This window comes from Ursus americanus, chromosome 23 (assembly GCF_024610735.1).
Source record: "Ursus americanus isolate L20-20 chromosome 23, mUrsAme1.1.p, whole genome shotgun sequence".
In the NCBI taxonomy this organism is placed as follows: domain Eukaryota; kingdom Metazoa; phylum Chordata; class Mammalia; order Carnivora; family Ursidae; genus Ursus; species Ursus americanus.
Window position 1 is genome coordinate 40459967 of NC_142149.1, and position 19087 is coordinate 40479053.

At 55.6% G+C, this 19087-nt stretch overlaps 2 protein-coding genes across 3 annotated transcripts; one reads left to right on the top strand and one right to left on the bottom strand.

The window, feature by feature from the left end:
• The first annotated feature begins 63 nt into the window (after window positions 1–63).
• TNFAIP1 (TNF alpha induced protein 1) lies at window positions 64–10097 on the top strand. Of its 2 annotated transcripts, XR_006775528.2 has the most exons (8): window positions 64–246; window positions 3502–3819; window positions 4396–4565; window positions 4984–5073; window positions 5148–5200; window positions 5969–6164; window positions 7504–7987; window positions 9806–10097. XR_006775528.2 is itself a non-coding variant. In XM_045773250.2 (7 exons), exons 2-7 carry the CDS (start codon window positions 3615–3617, stop codon window positions 7738–7740), a joined length of 951 nt encoding a protein of 316 aa, XP_045629206.1. In that variant the 5' UTR covers window positions 64–246; window positions 3502–3614; the 3' UTR covers window positions 7741–10097. The 2 variants fall into 2 exon arrangements, 1 of the variants encoding a protein (XP_045629206.1); XM_045773250.2 differs by having other exon boundaries at window positions 7504–10097.
• A 784-nt stretch (window positions 10098–10881) lies between these two features.
• On the bottom strand, window positions 10882–19044 carry POLDIP2 (DNA polymerase delta interacting protein 2). Its single transcript, XM_045773249.2, has 11 exons — window positions 18796–19044; window positions 17326–17407; window positions 16224–16321; window positions 15428–15524; window positions 15182–15257; window positions 14843–14950; window positions 14255–14391; window positions 13439–13465; window positions 13140–13265; window positions 11856–11935; window positions 10882–11342 (listed from the first exon to the last, which is right to left on the bottom strand). The coding sequence occupies exons 1-11, from the start codon at window positions 18954–18956 to the stop codon at window positions 11228–11230; spliced, it is 1107 nt and encodes a 368-aa protein (XP_045629205.1). The 5' UTR covers window positions 18957–19044; the 3' UTR covers window positions 10882–11227.
• Window positions 19045–19087: the final 43 nt, after the last annotated feature.

Genomic DNA, 19087 nt, shown 5'->3' on the forward strand with positions numbered 1-19087 from the left:
GCTGAGCGCTCACCGCGGAATCCTCTCAGGGGCCCCTCCCTCTCCCGTGATTGGGTGCTGGGCCAGGTCCGCTTTAGAGTCCCAGGCTGCGGTGCAGGCGGGGTTGGGCCGCAGCTCAGGGCGGAGTCCGCGGGCGGAGGATGTGAGCTCACGGCCCGGGATTGCTGGCGGGCAGGCGGCCACAGCCCAAGGCGGCACGGGATCGGCTTGCAACCCAGCTGAGAGGAGACGCGCCCCCCGGGGACGGTGAGAGCCGGGGAGCGGATGCCCTGGGGGACAGGCTGGACGGGCCCCGGGCTGGAGCAGAGAGCCCCATCCAGTCCTGGGGAAAAGGCGTGGGACGGCGTAGGGGGAGATGGAGAGCTCAAATCCTCCACTGGGATGGGTGACAGAATCGCTCTCAGTTTCTCGGTGGTGAGGAGGGGTGCGGGCCGGGGAACACTCACCACGGAGAGGTTGGGTCTCGCTAAATCTTTCCAGACTCTTTGGGCGAAGTTTAAGATTTACACCTAGGATTTCTGCTAGATCCGCCCCCTGTACCCAAGATCGGTTACCCGCCCGCCACCACCGAGTGTGATGGATTTCTGGGTCCTTCTTCCTTTAGGACCCCACCTTCTTCCATGGCCGTGGTTGTTGTCCTGCCCTTTATTCTGCTTAGGTGCCCATTAGCCTCGCTGAGGGAGACTCGGATACGCCCTCAGCCCCAGGCATCCCCAAATATCCGTACACAAAGTCCGGAAGGAACAGCAGTGAGGCTATCAGTGGAAATTCATTCTCACTGGAATTACTTTCTGGGGCGTCACCTGCCACAAGATTCCTGCAGCCCATTGGTCTGGGAGGAATCTGAGCGGGCGGCATCTGAGCTGACGTCATCCAGGGGCTCAAAGCAATTGCTTTGTGGGCTCTGTTGGCCACCACTTAGCCTTTGAGTTCCTTTACTTTGGCAGAACATATGTGTGCTTTCTTTGATCCTGGGGAAATCGGGGCTAGACCCAAAGTACATTGGGAACTTGCTAAAACCTGTTAAGGGGTGGACTTACTCCTTTGCGGTGGGCGGAGGAAGGTGAGGTGATTTCATACTATTCATGTGTTACTTAGGGATTGGGCAAGCAATCTGCTGGTGAGGGTTCATCTCATCCATACTCCATCCTTGAGGCAAATGAGTCTCCTGGACAAGCCACCAAAGAAATTCCGTACTTGACAAAGCACCCGCTCCGGTCCTTCCTTGGACATTCTTCCTAGGGGCCTACGGAAATCTTTTCAGATACAGTTTTGGGCTAACAAACTGACTATATTAAATACTTGCAGATGTGCGTGGCATTGTGCTACGCACTGTTTTGGATAGCAGAGCAGTAACCTGGGGGAAGCCGGTCCACCGCTTCTGGATCGCACGTACAGTAGGTGACGTGCAACCTTAAACTTTTGCGTGTCGTGAGCACTACGAGGCAGTGTCACCTTTTTTCTGTCTCCGTTACCAGCGGCGTCGCCCAGGGCTTCATCACTTGCCTCACCTGCCGCTTCTTCTGCTCTTCCCTTGCCCTCGTGCACCCTTACGGTCCATTCTCTACCCGGCAGCCAGAGATCTTTGCAAAATGTGAATAACTCAGACCCTGTCGCTCCCCTGCTTAAAACCCTCCAATCGATGCCCATCACAATTAGTATAAAATGCAAACTCTTTAATATGAACTGGCCCCCACATTACCTGACTTTACATCAAGCCAACTTCCCCCTTCTTTCTATGCACTAGACATCTTGGCCTTATTTCTGTTCCTAAAACTTGTATCTAACTGAGAAACTTTGCACTTACTCTTCTGTCTGTCTGGAAAGCTCTTTCAGACTTCAGTGGGAATGTCACCTTCCCAAAGAGGCTTTCCCCGGCCCCTAATCCACCTTAGGACTTCTCCCTAGTCACTCTCATCACTAGCTTATTTAGTGCATTTCTTACTGGAACTGCTCGCTTATTTATTCATTTTCTTGCTTATTTTCTGTAACCTCCCCCTAAAATGTAGTCTCTGTGAGGCCATGACTTACACTCTTCTCTACCCTCAGTGCCCGGCACAATAATGCTAACTGTTAGTATTTGTATTCTTGTTAACATTATGATTCTTCTTCGTACTCCTTGAAGGCAAGGTCCGTATCTTTCCATCTCTTTGTCCCTACCCCTTAACAGAGTAGGCACTCAGTCTTGTTTTCTTGCTGAATGAATTAAATGAAGTAACGTCTATATGAAGTTGCCTAGACCAGTACCTAGAACATGGTAAACATGCAGTGAATGTTTGCTTTTTTTTTCTCAGTGAATGCATTTTAGTGATTCCTTCGAAAACCAAGACATGGGGGCTCCTGGGTGGCGCAGTCGTTAAAGCGTCTGCCTTCGGCTCAGGGCGTGATCCCAGCGTTCCGGGATCGAGTCCCACATCGGGCTCCTCTGCTGGGAGCCTGCTTCTTCCTCTCCCACTCTCCGTGCTGTGTTCCCTCTCTCGCTGTCTGTCTCTGTCACATAAATAAATAAAATTAAAAAAAAAAAAAAGAAAAAGAAAGAAAGAAAGAAAACCAAGACATGTAATAGAGAATCTAGCTCACGAGGGGTGACCTGGCTTTGCCCTCCTTTGCTTCCCTCGCTCCTCCCTCCCATGAATGCCTGTCAGTGTTTTAGTTTCCAGATCACTTCATAGTTGTTTTTAGATTTATCGTCTGGTCTTTTCGAGCCCTTTCTCCCCAGTCTTGTGAGTAGGGAAGAAAGGAAGAGATAGGGCTGGGCCTCCTCTCAGGAAAAAGCAGTAAAAATAGCCATCCTGTAGTTGTTCTGCCCTGGAAAATGGTGACAATTTCAGGAACTTGGGACAGGGCTGGGACCAAAAAAGAGGAAGGTCAGGAAACTCCACTGGGGCCAGGGTGACCTCTGCCAGGAACACTGGCCGGCGCCCTCCAGCCTGGCTCATTCCATGCTCTCCTGAAGCTGCTTTTACTTTCCTTCCTGAAGCCAGACTGCGGGTGGTGCTCGAAGTCAGCACTGGCGCAGGCTGCTTCTGAGCCTGGAATCTTTAGAAAGGAAGTGCATCCTGTCCCTCTGGCTCCTGGGAATCTCCTGCGCTGGCAGGATGCCCAGTAGGTTTGGTGGGAAGTCTTGGGTCCTGGGAACCTTCAGAAGCAAAGAACTGGAATTGGACTGTGGTTCCCCAGGGTAAAGACTTCTGCTGCCCTGTCTGCTCCTCAAGCCATCTCAGACTAACCCCAAGGGTTTGCTTGTCCTCCTTGCTGCCGAGAGCTGAGCCGAGGCTCAGGGAGGCTGGCGAGATGATGGCCAGGCTCTGGGAGACTGCGCTGGTTCCTGGTTCCATAAAGAAGAGCAGGAATGTCTTTTGCTGTTGCCTTGGGCCTTAGCCTCTGCCAGGGAGTCTTGGCTTGTCAAGGACAGAATGACCGCACGGTCCCCCCCGTCCCCACTCGGCTGAGGGCTCTCCTCTGCTAACTCCTGTCTTCTCTCCCATCTTCTGCTCACAGTGCTGAGAGTATGAGGCTCTGGCCTCCGCTGGCCACTCACTCGTGATCCTTCCACCACGGCGGAGCCTTCCAAGCCGACCTCCTGCCGTGTGGTGATCTACCTGCAGCGGGAGATGTCAGGGGATACCTGTCTGTGCCCAGCCTCGGGGGCTAAGCCCAAGCTGAGCGGCTTCAAGGGAGGAGGCCTGGGCAACAAATACGTCCAGCTCAATGTGGGGGGCTCCCTGTACTACACCACCGTGCGGGCACTAACCCGGCACGACACCATGCTCAAGGCCATGTTCAGCGGGCGCATGGAGGTGCTGACCGACAAAGAAGGTGAGGCATCGGGGCTCGCTGGGCCGGCTGAGGAGGGAAGGAAGAGACTCCGGGGCAGGGCTCAAGCCTGGCAGACCTAGACCCTAGATTCACTCTTCCCGTTCCCCGGTACAGGACTCCTTCACCTGGAGTCCTCGGTAGAGCCTCAGAATTCTGCGAGGTTGTATGCAGAAGGGTGTGCACGTACACATTTTCTAGGGCGAAGATCCGTACTTTTTAAACATTCACAAAGGACTAGATGGTCCTGAGAACCATCACTGTAGTGACCGGGCAGTGTACAGAAGGCAGGCAGGGCCTGGTGGTTTCTGTGTTGCCAGGCAGCGGCCTGAGCGCTCCTGAGCTTGGACCTCTGTGGGCTGTCGCAGAGCCTGGAAGGCCTCTGTTCCCCACCGCCCAGGCCATCCTTTGTGGCCATCCTTTGTGGAAAAGAACAGCCGCAGACCTAAGAGCTGGAGTGGCGTTCCCACTTTTGTTATCCCCTGCTGCAGGCTGCCACCAGGCTCGTCAGGTGGCCTTTGTCCGCTGCTTGCTACCTGGAGGCAAAGAGTAACTGTCCGGGCCTGTCTGAATCCCTAGGCTGGATCCTCATAGACCGATGTGGAAAGCACTTCGGCACCATTTTGAATTACCTCCGAGATGACACCATCATCCTCCCACAGAACCGGCAAGAAATCAAGGAACTGATGGCCGAAGCCAAGTATTACCTCATTCAGGGGCTGGTGAGCGTGTGCCAGACTGCTCTGCAGGTATGGAGCTCAGGTGCGCGCAGGTCCAGGAGGTTGGGAGTTGGGCCCTCCCTTCAGGGGTGTCAAGGTCCAGTTCCTGGAAGGTCGCGTGACCGGTATGGCTGGCGAGTCCGAACCTCGTTAGATACACCGGGTGCTGCCCAGGCTGAGGGTGCTGGCAGCCAGTCGGTTTGTCAGGTGACGGGCTCGGGCAGCAGGACTAAGGCCAGCTTCCGGCTTCTACACCTTGATATCTGGATTTGAGGTTTTCTGGGAATGGGGTTCTGCTTGCCAGCTGGCAGTTTCTATTGCCAGATGCCCCTTCCACAAGCAGAGGGTGGCCTTGGCAGAGGGGCTCTGATGGCTCCTGGGGAAAGCCTGGCTTAGCCTGGCAAGTAGCAGATCTCAAAAAAGATCCTCGGTCGTGTGTGTCGCCCAGGACAAGAAGGACTCCTACCAGCCTGTGTGCAACATCCCCATCATCACCTCCCTGAAAGAGGAAGAGAGGCTCATCGAATCCTCCACCAAGGTACTGAGACCCGAGGGCGGCGGGCGGGGGAGGATGGGCCCCTGGCCTGGCGCTCACGCTCTCCTCCCTCCCAGCCGGTGGTGAAGCTGCTGTATAATAGAAGCAACAACAAGTATTCCTACACCAGGTAGGGGTGCGGGGGTGCGGGGCCAGGGCGGGGGAAGGGTGGCAGAAGCAGCTAGAAGGACTAGGCAGCCGGCCACGGGGCAGCAGCCCCAAGAGAAGCCACCCGCACTCCTGGCAGTGCTGGCGAGCTTCTGGGTCTCAGGCGGGAAGGACAGAGAGGGAAGGGAAGTGAGGGCAGAGGCGTTTGGAACTTGGTGCAGGGCCCTGGCTGGGCTATAGAGAGCGCACCCGAACCCCCCAACGGGCCCTGTCGGGCGGCGCGCCGGGTGTTTCCCAGCATTAGCTTACGAGGTGGCGGAGGGACCCTGGGGCCCCACGGCTGGGCCTCCCCCTAAGCCGGCCTCTGTGCTTCACAGCCGGGCCAGTTTCTCCCTCGCCCAGCGCCCCTCGGCCGGCCGCAGTTAGGTAGAGGCGGGAGGCCGCAGGCTCAGGGAGTCCCTGTGGACAGACGTGCTGCCAGCGTCCCCCCTACAGCAAGGGAACGGGTCCTCCCGCCACGATGGCAGCGAGCCTCCTTCTTTCGGGGCCCCATGAGAGGAGACCGCCCTCCCTCAGTTCTCTCTGCTCTCACTTCAGACCAACTCCCCTCCTCCTCACAGGCCCCCAGACCCCGAGGGTGCCCTGTGACCCTTTTCCCTGCGGTCTCCTCCGGCACGTTGACTTTTCCTCAGTTCTGCGTGACAGGGAGGGGAGGGGGGACGCGCCCAGCCAGCACCCCCTCGTGCTGGGAGCTCATTCCCAGGCCCGCTGGCCTTCGTGGGTTTTTCAGCAACTCGGACGACCACCTGCTGAAAAACATCGAGCTGTTCGACAAGCTCTCCCTGCGCTTCAACGGCCGCGTGCTCTTCATCAAGGACGTCATCGGGGACGAGATCTGCTGCTGGTCCTTCTACGGCCAGGGCCGCAAGCTGGCCGAGGTGTGCTGCACCTCCATCGTGTATGCCACGGAGAAGAAGCAGACCAAGGTGCGGGGCTTCCCTCTGCGCGGGGGCGGCCCCAGCTGTGCTGCCGCCGCAGGGAGCAGGAGGGCGCTCGGCTTACCGTCTTCCGCGGACTCCCGTGGTGGTGCCGGGCAAGGACGAGCCAGGTGGAGGAGTTCGGGGAGTGGCGTGGGAATGCTCGGTTCTGGTCAGCTGAGGGGCGGGGGCTGTGGGCGAGCAAGGGACAGCGTGGTGCGGTGGGAAGGACCGGGTCTTTGGAGTTGGCCCAATTCAGGTCTGAACTCTGGTTCTACCGTGGACCAGTTTTCTGGCCGCGTACAAGCCATTTAAACCAGCTGGGCCTCAGTTTCCCCACCTGCAGACATGGGCACGATAGCGCGCAGGTAACGGAGCGGTTAGGGAAATGCGGCGCTTCCTGGGAGCCGCAGAGCGGGGTCTGATCGCCTCTCGGGCCGCTGCTGGTCGGGGTTCCTGGTCAGCAGCTCGGCGTCCGCAGGAGCGAGTGAGGGATCTGACAGGTGACAGCGAGCGCAGACTCGGCAGAGCCCGTTCTCCCAGGCCGAAGCAGCGGTGTCCCCCCAGAGAGGAGCTGCCCCCGTGAGTGTAGCGGAGGCGGCAGAGGCCTTTGCTGGGCCAGGAGGGCAGCCCACTCGGAGTCGTGTGCGTGAGGGGCTCGGAGCAGCCAGGGTGTGGGGCACCTGCTCGGCCCCCGGGCCCTGAGCGGCCTCCAGCTGCGCGGTCTGGGGGGAGGGGGAGAACGGCTTACAGGAGGTGGCCCCGCTTCCTCATGTCCTTATGGGGGTGGGGACTCCCGTGTGCGTCTATAAGTGGAGTCAGGAGTCAGGAACAGGTCTCTGTGGCAACACCACTTGTCACCTTCCTGTCTTCTCTTCCACGAGCTTCGTGACTCCTCACACCACACCTGTGAGACAGGCGGGGCTGGAGCATTCTCCCAGTTGACAGGTGAGGGACTAGAAGCCCCATAGGCCAGAACCCAGGTGCCTTCTGTCCTTCATGTGGTGTTCAGCAACTCTCCGACGTAGATCTTAGCCCTGATTTTACACGGGCGGAAACAGGCCCCACAGCTCGTGGCTGGCGGGGCGGTATTTAAGCCGAGGCCCCGGCCCCCGCACACACTAGCCCACCGGTCTGGGGCCGGGCCGCGTGCTAGTCTTCGCACCCTTACGTCCACAGAGTACAGCCCCCCACGGCGCCTTCAGAGAGACCTCCCTCCCTCCCGGACAGAGGCCACCCGTCTCGGGAGAGTTGAGGAGCTTACAGAGCCAGCACGGAGGCGAGGGCCCTGCCACGTCGCGGCCTCTGTGATGAAAGCTCATTCGGTCCTCTTGTCCCCCGACCCCAGGTGGAATTCCCAGAGGCCCGCATCTATGAGGAGACACTGAACGTCCTACTCTATGAGACCCCCCGCGTCCCTGACAACTCCTTATTGGAGGCCACCAGCCGGAACCGCAGCCAGGCGTCCCCCAGTGAAGACGAGGAGACCTTTGAACTGCGGGACCGGGTCCGCCGCATCCACGTCAAGCGCTATAGCACTTACGATGACCGGCAGCTTGGCCATCAGTCTACGCATCGCGACTGACAGGACCCTCAGGGAGTCGGGGCACAGGACACCCTGTCTCCCCTCCTGTGGAACCCTGCCCCGTTGGCCACCCCACGCTGCTGCTGGCTGGGTTTCTGCTCCAGCACCCAGAGGCATGACAGGAAGGCAGAGGGCCTGAGCAGGAGAGGGACCACATTCCTTTGCCCTGCTCCCTGAGCACTTCAAGACGACCGAGTCCTGGACCCTTTGCTCACCCTTCCTGACAGGGAGCTGCGTCTGCCCCGCGGTGAGTGGACTGACCTGCCCACCTCCCACGAGAACAGTCCCCTTGACCCCTTGCTGAGTGTCCTTTTGCTCCACTGAAGGGCTACCTTTAGGCCTCTGGGGAGGTCCACGGGGAATGGGCGCGTTCTGGTGCTGTGGAGGCCCAGTTTCTTACAGAAGGTGGGGCTCCTTTTTCCCCGAGATGTTTAAGCACAGGCTTCATCATTTTGGTTTTTAAAAAATTATCTAGGAAATGAATAGTTAAGTCTAATAATGAGGGGACTGGGTATTTGTGCTACCCCTCTAGGCTGCCAAGACCCTGGCTAGGGCAGACCCTTGGCCTTCCCTGGTGCCTTTGGCATGTTTCTTTAAAGCACTTTGTACCTTTATTCAGGAGATTTGTATTCTGCCCCAACCGACATCATCTTTTTCTGACCCTAACTCCTCTTCCCTGTAGAATCAATCTGAGAGAGGGGCTAGAGGAGCAATAAAACAAAACATTGATTAGCTTTGGCTTTGCTGGGCTGGCCACGCAGAGAGCATACAGGAAGGAAGGACATGTAAGTTGGGAACTGTGGTCCTAGTAGTGCCTATGAGAAAGGACATTTTAAGGTCACATAATGGACTCCTAGGGCCTAACGTGATTGTTCTTCTTGATTCTCTTGCCCTCCGCGCCAAGACATGCTTTGCTCTCCTTACTGGAAAGCCAAAGGGCCGTTACGGGGCCCAGGAGCATGAGCCACGGTGGGAAGGCTGTGGAGCCCGTGGGTGCTGCACTCAGATGCCCATGAGCCGAGGACAGCGAACACAGCCTCTGCATTCCCAGCAGCCCTGTGCAGAGGAAGCATGTGCTTGGCCAGAACTCCCCTGCCCGCTCCATACTATTGGTTTCGTGTCCCAGCTGGGGATAGTGGTTCTGCCCAGCACTGAGTCTGGACACAGGGTGATGGGAGCAGCGTAAGTCCCTTGAAAGGCCAGGTAATGTGGCCGTGGAGCTGCCAAGCCCCAACTCTTGGGCGAGGGTGCAAGTTCCTCCTTGGGGCTTTTTTTCACTACCTTCTGTTTGGCTTGGCCCTTGGGAGGCTGCTTATCTGAATTCTTTTCCAAAGGAATGCCATCGGGGAGGGAGCTGCTTAGCCAGCCTAAGAAAACCCCATAGCCGCTGAGCGGTAGCCACTCGGGAAGGAGCACAGGTATCAGGCTTCTGTCCCCTGACGTCGCTGTAGCTAAGTGGCCTGCTGGTGGCCGACCCGATGGAGCCTATGGGGTTAAATGCCAGACCAGGGTTCGGAGACAACCACAAGGACCTGAAATGACATGATGGGGCATGGGAAGCGCGACTAACAGGCATTTTACGCTTCTCACAGCCTTGAATATGTAGACTTTCAGGTGAGGCACCCTGGTCATCAGCTCAAAACCCCTCCAGCCCTCACTGGAGCAACAAGATGAAGACAAATCCGTTCCTTTGGCCAGATTCCACCTTTGGCTTTGTGGCTTTCCCAGAGACTGGAATGCTTCTGCCTGAGGCCACTGGCCTATTTCCTCTTGCCCTCCTGAGGCCCTCTAATACTCAAAGCCCCGGCTGCCCACTGAGGTATTTTAATGCCTGTCCTTTGACCTCCCCAGCCCTGCAGCCTCTTTGCTGCTTTGACATTAGATCCTCAGCTGTCTCAGTGGTGACTGTCTTTCTTCCTGAGAAAGCACAGTAATCCTGTACTGATCAAAAATACCTCCCTGGTCTTAAGAAAAATACTAACATTGAAATCACTGAAGTAATCTTAGCTTCTCTAATCAGAGTTTGTGGCATAAGGGTTGGGGGAATTTTCTTTGCGTTTTTCAGCCCCATTCAGAAAGCAGCTCTTGGCTGTGCGAATTTTTCAACTCAGAGCAGCAAACAAAGGAGTGTGGATGAAGGTCAAACCTTGTCGGTTTCTGAGAAAACTGGAAGCCTGCTGTTCACCACATGTACCAGATTGGGTTTTATTCCATTTCTCATCTGACCAATTTCTGCCGAAAGGATGGCCCAGGTTCTGCCACGAGACGAGGTCTCCTTTGTCACTTAACTGCAGTCTTTTGTTGCTCAGCATAGGTGATGGAAACACTAATTTCTAATAAAATTGTGTTACACCGCAGTGGTACAGAGCCGTGCTTGCGGTGATTAGAGCTGGGTCAGCTCACTGCTGTGGACACAGTTGTTCTTCCGCACCCCCCCCCACCACCACCGTGTGTTCTCCGCGAGTCGTAAATCCTGCCGCACTCAGTTGCCCTGCAACCCGGGCTCCCCCTGGTGGAGGATTAAGGACAATACTAATAAGGGCTGGAACTGAGATTTAATATTAAGAATAAAACGACCTCTTTAACAATCACTATGGTAGTAGGGAAGCAGGAATCCCTAAGATTCAGGGGGAAATGCAGCATATTTCATCTCTGGTTCTTGGAGATCTGCAAGCAGCTCAGAAAGCGGCTTGGCTCAGTCCCCATGCATATGTACCTAAAGTCCTCGGCTGAGTTTCTGCATTGGCGGTCTGGAAAGACCTGACAGATACAGGCTCATGGCTGGCAGGCCTATTATTCCAGGGAACTCGCATGGCTTGCCTCACTCCTTCCCAGGCCCAAGGAGGCCAATGATGTGAATGGGTGGCCAATGCTGAAGGCCGAGCCTGACCTGGCCTCCTGCTGAGCACTTGGCAGGCGGTAAAGAAAAAACAAGAGTCCAGTCTAGCCCCCACCCCACTGGCTGAGAGGCACAGTGACCCTGGGAGACGTCCAGCCTAGCCCCAACCTCAGGAGAGAAACAGATACATACTCCAGTAGATGGGGGCAGTTTCCTGGAAAGGTAGCGAGGACAGCAACCAAGGGCCCCCACTGCGTCAAAAAGGGAGCCTGAGACCCCGGGGACAGAAATGGCGAGGGTGGCCAAGTGTGCACTGGTTTATTGACCAAACCTCATATTCCAAACAACCTGTGTGACAGGCCAGGAAACCCCAGGCCTGTGGCAGCTGAACACAGATTTCCTGGTGGAAAGGTTTACTGGAACACAGTGTAGCCAGGGCTCACGGGGGAGGCCAGCCTTGGAGGACTCCTACACAGGTCTTCTGGAGAAAACGATTACACTCACCCACCAAAAAAGAACCCCACAATCAAATGGTGCAAACGATAAAGAGATCCACTGTGGCCCATAGTGGAGAAAGAGTTCTGCAGCAATTGTGGGATGAGAGCTGTTCTTCAGGGGCCGAGCCTAGGCGCTCAGGCCTTAGCTGGCCTACCAGTGAAGGCCTGAGGGTGGCGTCTTCTCATCTTTATTGCTTTCCAGGGAGAAGGGAGGGATCCGGACATCGAAGTGGGAGCCATCAGGCCTCTCGAAGCGGAACGTGCCCCTGTGGGTCAGAGAGAAGCTAGGTTAGAGGGAGTGAGGGCTGAGGCCCTACTGAGGATCTTGAGAGCCCTAGGCCCTCAGCTCCAGAGCTGAACACAGCAGGATGAGGCAGGATGGGCTCTCTTCAGCCTGGCTCATGTCAGGATAACACCGGTCCAGAAACCCAAGAGCCCTTCCTGGCCCTAGAAAAGAAGAAACACGGCTGCCCTGATTCTGGCCCTTGGATGCACACTGCATAAGCTACCCAACCGGACTTTCAGGTTAAGGAGTGAACTACCCGGGGAAAACCAACTACGTGGGAACTCAGCGCAGTATTCGAACCCCCAGACCTCTCTCGGTCCATGAAATCACAGAAACTAGAAAACAGTCCAAAAAAATCAGACAAGTCCCACACAACAATGAAGAGCAGATAAGGCTCCATCTCAAGATTTACCCTGGCCCAGAATGAATGGCAAACTACGAGCTCTCGATTTTCGGAGCTGAGGTGCCCCCGGCCCAGCACGTGCTCACTCACCACATGTGCCCGCTGGAGGCCTGCAGGGAGACGTGGCTGCTATACTGGAATGCGGGCTGCTCCTTGGATAACACGGGTTCCTGTAAGGGTTCAGGCAAAATCGCTAAGGCCAGGCCAGCTCCCCATACCCCAGGGCCACGCACTGACTGCCAGTTCATCGGGAGGATGCCCCCTTCGGCCTCCCACGAGGACTGCCTGCCAGTACCACCTCCCACAGCACAGCCACTGACCCGGGCCTTTCATTCTGATTCTGGGAAAGAGAGCCTCAGACGCAACATCTGAGGCCACTGGGCAAAGATGCCGGGCATAGGACCTCCTCTGTAAATAGCCCTCTCAGAGTCCATTCACTCAGTGCCTAGGTGCGAACGTCCTGGTAATTACAAGGTAATAGGTGTGGCCCCTTCTATCAGGAAGAAACTGAGACTTTTGGCTAAACTGGCCCGAAGTTATGTGGTGAGCAAACAACACACAGCTGACATTCAAAGCCACAGACGATCTCACTCCAAAGCCCCGTTCTCACTCAGTATCCCACCCTGCTTCCCCGGGCCCTGCTGATGTACATGTTAAATGTGGCCCCTGGCCACTTCTCGTGACTTTATTTCTCAGGGGACAGGGTGGGGTAGTGCAGGACTTGCAAAATGAGCTCTCTGTGGCCCAGCAGAGGCAGCTATGTAAGGAGGCAGAGAAAGGACAACCAGAAGCGGTGGTTGGGGCAGGTGGGGGGAGGAGCCCCACTGAAGGGCACTCAAATTCCTATTTTTTTTTTTTTTTTAAGATTTTATTTATTTGTCAGAGAGAGAGAGAGCACAAGCAGGGGGAGCAGGAGGCAGAGGGAAAAGCAGGCTCCCTGCTGAGCAAGGAGCCTGATGCGGGGCTCGATCCCAGGACCCTGGGACCATGACCCGAGCCAAAGGAAGCCACTTAACCGACTGAGCCACCGAGGTGCCCCATCAAATTCATACTTTTAATAAGGCTCTGTGCTGGCAACAGGAACTCTACACAAGCTTTGATGTCAGACTCCCTTGGATTCGGATCCAGGTCCTGCCACTGCCAGAAACGGGACCGTGGACCAGTTACTCACTTTGCGACCTCTCTCTTCATCTGTGAATCAGGCTGTAAGAAACCTATCTCACGGGGCTGTTGTAAGGTGTCACCCAAAACAGCCCAAGGCATTCACACACTAGCCTCTGTCCCTAGCCACAAAGGAGAGGAGAGCAGGCACTCAGCCCCTAGGGCTGCTGGGAAGGACCAGAAACTGGCCATTACTGGCCTTATGATGCTCACCCTTCCCACCACGCCTCGGCCTCGCACTGTCTCCAAGGTGCCGGATAAACTGAATATCCTCCAGTGTCGCTCCCGGAGCTGCACCACATCACTGTCGAGGTTCTCTAAGCGGATACAGTAGCGCCACTGTGGGGGGTGGAGGAGAGAGTTCACAGCTGAGAAAAACAGACCTCAGGCTAGCCCACCCGCAATTCCAGGCCAGCAGAAGCAACAAAGAGGGACACCTGCAGTGCACAGGCCCCTCCCACCAGAGGCAAACTTCGCCCCTTCCCAACCCACCCCCCCAGGCACACACTCACCCAGTAGACATGGGAATTCTGGGCTTCCTGGGGGAAAAAACAAAGAATTTAAGTCCCAGCGGGCAGGACCAAGTCTGTTCCAATCAACAGCTCTCCAACTGAGTAGGTGTATTCCAGGAAGGTTGCAGAGACAGAACAATGCCACAAGTGTCTGTGGGATGGTGACTGGACCACGGCCAACAAGCCCAAAGGAGGCAGCCTCTCCTGACCCCATCCCTGGCCTCCGTCCTCCTCATCCTGTCAAGACTACCAACAGAGCTGGGTGCCAACGGAAGTCAGCCACAAGGCCCTTCCATTTCTCACCAGTCTTCCAGCCAGCTGCTGCCCCCACCCCTGCAATCACTGCTGGCCCAGGCCACTGCTCTCCTCCTCTGCCCTTCCATAGCCCAATGCTATGACAACACTTGAGGTGCTCTACGCTAACCTCTCCCACTATCATGAGCTCCTGAAAGGCAGGAACAGGGTTTCATGTCTATTTGAGGCTCACAGCCAGGCAAGAGATAGCTCATTAAACATCTGACTGATGCATACAAAGTGTGAACATCAGCCTCTACTGATTCAAACAAGTCCGTGTGTGTTCCTCATAAACAGAAAGCCTTTGAACCAGAATGGAAGGAAGAGTCAGCCTAGAGGACCCCGTCCCAGAACCGGAGGGCCTCGCCGCTCTAGGAGTCCACCCAATACATGCAGCACTTGGAACCAGGACCACTAGGCACATGGTTTAAATGTGGAACCTACTCCACAGTCACCCTGGGGATACCACAAAAAAACGTGGGGACCCACCCCTGAGGGAAGGGGCCCAGGCCAGGCACATACCCTCATGCCCATGTAGAAGGGGATGACGGTGACGCGAATGTTCTCAGTTGTTTCCCGATGGACATCAGAGAGCTCCAGCCAGGGGTGATTCTTCTCTTGCCAGGCCCGAAGCGTCTCCCGGGCCACAAAAGGGGGTGCTGGGGCAAGAGATGACTAGTTAGTCCAGGCCAGAGTCCTGGGCGTTCTCCAACTGTCCCTCCAAGAAAACTCTTGCGAGTGCTGGCCCAGGTACAAGGCACCCAAACCTGCAGCAAAAGCACAGGCTGGAAGAAGGCACGAGGCCTCCAAGAATAAGCCCCGAAGAGTTATGGGACATCCTGGGAAGAGAAATGGGCTGGGAATGAGGAGCCCAGGTCTTCAAACCCTACCGTAACCTTGACCTTGCCACTCACTAGCAACCTTGAGCTCCTCCTCCTCATCCCTGAGCCGCAGGTTCCTATCCATCGGAAAGAGCTAACAGCCATCCGCCTGACACAGCTAACGGGAAGCTGAATAAGGCTGTGGGTACACAGCTTTGAAGCCACTTGCGTGATACTGTCTTTGAAGAAGGACCCTCCCATTCCAGCTTCCCTTCTTGAGAGAGCTCACCTTTTGTCTGGTCATACAGAAGAAATCTTTCAAATAGCTCATGCTGGATGGGAACCTGATCAGTGGAGGTATATGGGAGGATGTCTTCATGGCTGACATAGTCCAGGCCTGGCACAGAAAGGGAAAAGAAACAGAAGCTCACACAGGAAAAGCGAAGAACGAGGCTGAGGAGAAACAATGCCTGGCCTTGTCGCAAAGTGGGACGAGCCTGGTACCATCGTTCTCGGCTCCTATCATCCCTCCTAGCAGATTAAAGGACATCAGAAAAGCATGAGAATCTGCTCACTGAGACACACCAGACCTCTCATCAACAGGCATATTCAGATGCTCGCTACTCACCTGGGATGGCATAGAGGGCCCGGCTGTCATCATGGTTAGCCAAGAAAGTCACAGCTTCTGTCTGAGATCTCTGAGACTAAGGCAAGAAGCGAGTCAGAGATTTTCTTAGTCACTATCCAGGCCTGAGAACTTGGGGCCCAGTGCTAATCTGGGCTCTCTTTGACCCTTCTCCCTCCCTCTGTCCCCACCAGGTTCAGGCCTTTCCCATGGAGAGAAACCCCAGGCCCAGCCGCCTTGCTTACTTACTATATGTGGACAGTCTCGGGCATCAATCAGCACCTGATAGTAAGTGTGAGTTTTGCCTTTCACCTCCTTAGAGCCATGACCGGCAGGATTCTCTGCCCTAGAGGGTAGAAGAAGCCCAAGATGACCCCAAGAGAAACAGAGGCGGTGCCTGCCCTAGCTCCCTACCATCTCCTTACCTAAACAGACTAGTTAATGCCCGATCTGAGGGGGCCTTGGCATAAGCTGGGCACCTGCTCAGCAACACCCGGGCCCGGCCCCTCCCCAGAGGCCGACGAGCGAACGTGGAGGACCCGTGGCACAGAGTCACCACTCGTCTTACTCTCTGGCTGCTTCTTGGAAGAAGGGGACCATGCTGAGAAAATCAAATTGCTGGTTCCATCCCTGGAGCCCTGAGTACCTTACTCTTCTCACATCCCTGGGGCTGTCTATGACTTAATGGAACTAGGCCTTTTTTTTTTTTTTTATGTACTCTAGTGATAAGAGATTGGAAGAAAGATTCTAACTGAACGTCAAAAAATCAAGAAAATTAGTCCCTCCACGCCTTCTGGGCTACTTGTAATGCAAATAGAGATCAGCTTGGGAAAGCACCCTGGGGAGGCCTGAAGGGACCCTCTGGCTTAAGACTGTCCCTGGCACTCAGCACTTTTGTCTCCATGGTGTCCGGGAAGTACTCTGGGACTGTTCCGATGGCCCAGGAGGATGTTGAACTCCCCCCTGGGACCCCAGTTACGTATGTCAGCCATGAGTCAGGCCTCCTCCCAAGGGTACCGCGAGGCACAGTGACAGGGGTACTTACTTTTCTGGAGCGGCAGAAGCCACATCCCGGTCATATAGTCTGGCCTGCCAGGGAAACAGGACGACACCTCGGTAGCCAAAAACACTATGAAGGAAGAGCTGGGAGGAAAGAGCCTCAGTGAGTGTGCAGTCCACAAGTCCTTCCAGGTGGGACTCAGACCACTAAGCAGCACCGATACTGCAACCCCAGCATGAGGTCCTGCTGATCTTTCTCTTGAACTCTATGATCCACTCCCACCAGCTTTGGAACACTCTTACCCCCTCTTCACCCAGCTGACTTTTGCTGATCCTTTAGACCGTCACTTAGAGCTCTAGGAAGACTTCCCTGACCTCCCCTCCACTCAGCACAGTGCTTAGCCACTGACCCCGTCATAATTCCTCTCTAGACGAAGGCACTGCTTTCTGATTCAAGCCCAATGTACACCGCCTGGTCCGCTGCAGGCATACAAGAACAAGGGAGTGGGAAGTTGAATAAACAAAAAGTCCGTACTTACAAGGGGCCTAAATCTATCTCAGTGGATCTGCACAAAGCTGATACGAAAACAAGAGCCTCACACCCACAGCTTATATTACACTGCAATCAGTTCAACTATGACAGAGTACCAAAGGTTTGCTCTTCTTTTTTTTTTTTTTTCTTTAGAGAGGGAGGAAGGGAGAGGGAGAGAGAGAATCTTAAGCAGGCTCCACACCCAGGATGGAGCCAGACGCGGGGCTCGATCCCAGGACCCTGAGATCATGACCTGAGCCAAAACCAAGAGTCAGCCGCTTAACTTTCTGAGCCTCCCAGGTGCCCCCAAAGGTTTGCTTTTCTGAAAGCTCCCTCCACTGGCTTCCCACCTTCCACTAAATTACAGGACTCTTCAACAACCTGGCCCTCTCCTCACTTTGGTTCAAACTATCTCTGTCCACGCTAACTTGGAAAGGGAACCCACTGACCATGGAAAGGATTCACATCCAGGAAAACAGAAACCCATCTTTAAAAATTTGTGATTCTGGTCCAGCACTAAACACCAAGGCAGAAAACCGTAACATTCAGGGACCAAAACTGACCCTTTCAGGAGGGCACACCTTGAAAATGAAAGATGGCCCAGTCCAGCACTCACCTGCCCGGTCTCATATTTTCCATTCTGTTTTGGCACCTCGAATACACCAACCGTCTCCAAAACTTTGCCCTCTGGTCGGTTTCTGATTAGGAAGGAAAAGAACAAGCAACTGAAAAGCTGAGAAGGTATTGGTACCTGTCCCATTAGAAAAGCTACTAGGAGATTGAGGGGCCAGGCAGTGACAGCAGAGAAGGGTCGAAGCAGTGGGGCAGGTGAAGCAGGTAAGTGTCCTCGCAAACCACCACTCCAGATTCTGCCTTTCCCCCTATGAGGCCCAGCCACAGGCCCTGCCTCAGTTTCTGTTATGTCTGAGTGCTCCCAGATCACTTTTTCTCTCTTCACTCTCAGCATTGCTCATATAATGCCTTCGCACTGTTTATTTGTACCCCTTGCCTCTGTTTCTTCCCTGACCTACCCTCCTGACCTCCCACAGCATTGTAACCGCCTTTCCCACCTTGCATTTCTGTTATCTGCTCCCCTGTCTTATCTCCACTAGAGACTGTAGGTTCCCTGGGAGCAATGCCTGTGTCTGATTAGCCGTGTTCCCCCTCGGAGCCGAGTGTGTGAAATATTTGTTCTAATTCCATCTCTGTCTACCCCCCGAAACTGCAGCCTTCACCCTGCCCTCGAACGGCTTAGCCATCATCTCCAGACGTCCTACTGCACTCCCTGCATTGCACCTAGTAGTCTCTCAATCTGGTTTTTGTTCAGATTCACATCACATTTCACAGCGGTCTTAAACTGCAAATACTTATCATCTCTCCCCAATACCAGTGTCTAATTTCTGCCACAAAAAGGTCAGTTCTCTCAGTGGTCTCTCTGGACAGGGTTGCTCTTTCTAGGGGTCCTTCTAATTCGAAGGTCTGCTATTCTTAGTATTTTGGAGATGTGAACCTTATGCTTCCTCTCACTTGATCTTCCAGCCCCAATTTGACCTGTCCCATCAATAGAGACAATGCTCACACCATTCCCCATGGCCTCAAGCCCCCTCCCCAAGTCACACAGAAAGAACCAGTCTCCCCAAGGTCACGCTGAAACCCGGAACCCACGCGGGTCTCACTCTCAAGAGTCCTGTTTCCCACTCCGAGCATCTTTCTGAGGGAGGCTGTATCCCAATGCGGGGCTGGGGGTTCAAGTCAAGAGCCCTAGGGCTTAATTAAAAGGCTGCCCACTAACAACAGCGGTCGAGATCCCCGTTTTGGGGAGGTAGGATTCTCTCCGGGAGGTAGGATTCTCTCCGGAAGAGTTACTAGCTCCCCCTCAGAGCCAGTCCTGCGTAACCCAGGGCTCTGGGCCGCGCTCCCTTCTCTGTTCCTGGCACACATCCCAGGCAGGGCAGGTCGGCTCCCGGCCGGGACCCTCTCCCGGGTCGAACTCCAATCACCCTCGGCCGGCCCGGCCTCCTGGCCTCCTCGCTGGCCGGAACACGCTCCCTGGGCTCCACGTACGGCCCCGCGCTCCGTCCCTCACCGGGACGAGAGGTGCCTCCGCGTCGTCGTGGTCGCCGCTGGTGGGAAGGCCCCAGTTCCACCCGCCGCACAGAGCGACCTCGGCCCTCGGGCCCCGGTTAGCGAGCGGGACCACCAGCGGCTGCCCACGGCCAAGGCCCGCCGGGCCACACAGCCCGCCATGTCCCGCCCGAGCGCCTGCTCGGCTGCTGACACTGGGCCCAAACCGCGGCCGGAGGCGTTCTGCCCCCGCCCCACACTGCCCCGCGCCGCGTCCCCGCCCCCTTGGTCCTCTGCCCCGCCTCATCCGCCCC

What these genes read in the sequence shown, in the direction of transcription:
- TNFAIP1 (XM_045773250.2), top strand. Translation starts at nt 3,615, where the DNA reads ATGTCAGGGGATACCTGTCTGTGCCCAGCCTCGGGGGCTAAGCCCAAG. An exon ending in GGTGCTGACCGACAAAGAAG is followed by an intron (nt 3,820 to 4,395) that starts GTGAGGCATCGG and finishes CTGAATCCCTAG; the next exon opens with GCTGGATCCTCATAGACCGA. An exon ending in TCATCGAATCCTCCACCAAG is followed by an intron (nt 5,074 to 5,147) that starts GTACTGAGACCC and finishes CCTCCCTCCCAG; the next exon opens with CCGGTGGTGAAGCTGCTGTA.
- POLDIP2 (XM_045773249.2), bottom strand. Translation starts at nt 18,956, where the DNA reads ATGGCGGGCTGTGTGGCCCGGCGGGCCTTGGCCGTGGGCAGCCGCTGG. An exon ending in GCTTCTGCCGCTCCAGAAAA is followed by an intron (nt 15,525 to 16,223) that starts GTAAGTACCCCT and finishes TCTACCCTCTAG; the next exon opens with GGCAGAGAATCCTGCCGGTC. An exon ending in GCCTCCAGCGGGCACATGTG is followed by an intron (nt 11,343 to 11,855) that starts GTGAGTGAGCAC and finishes TCTGACCCACAG; the next exon opens with GGGCACGTTCCGCTTCGAGA.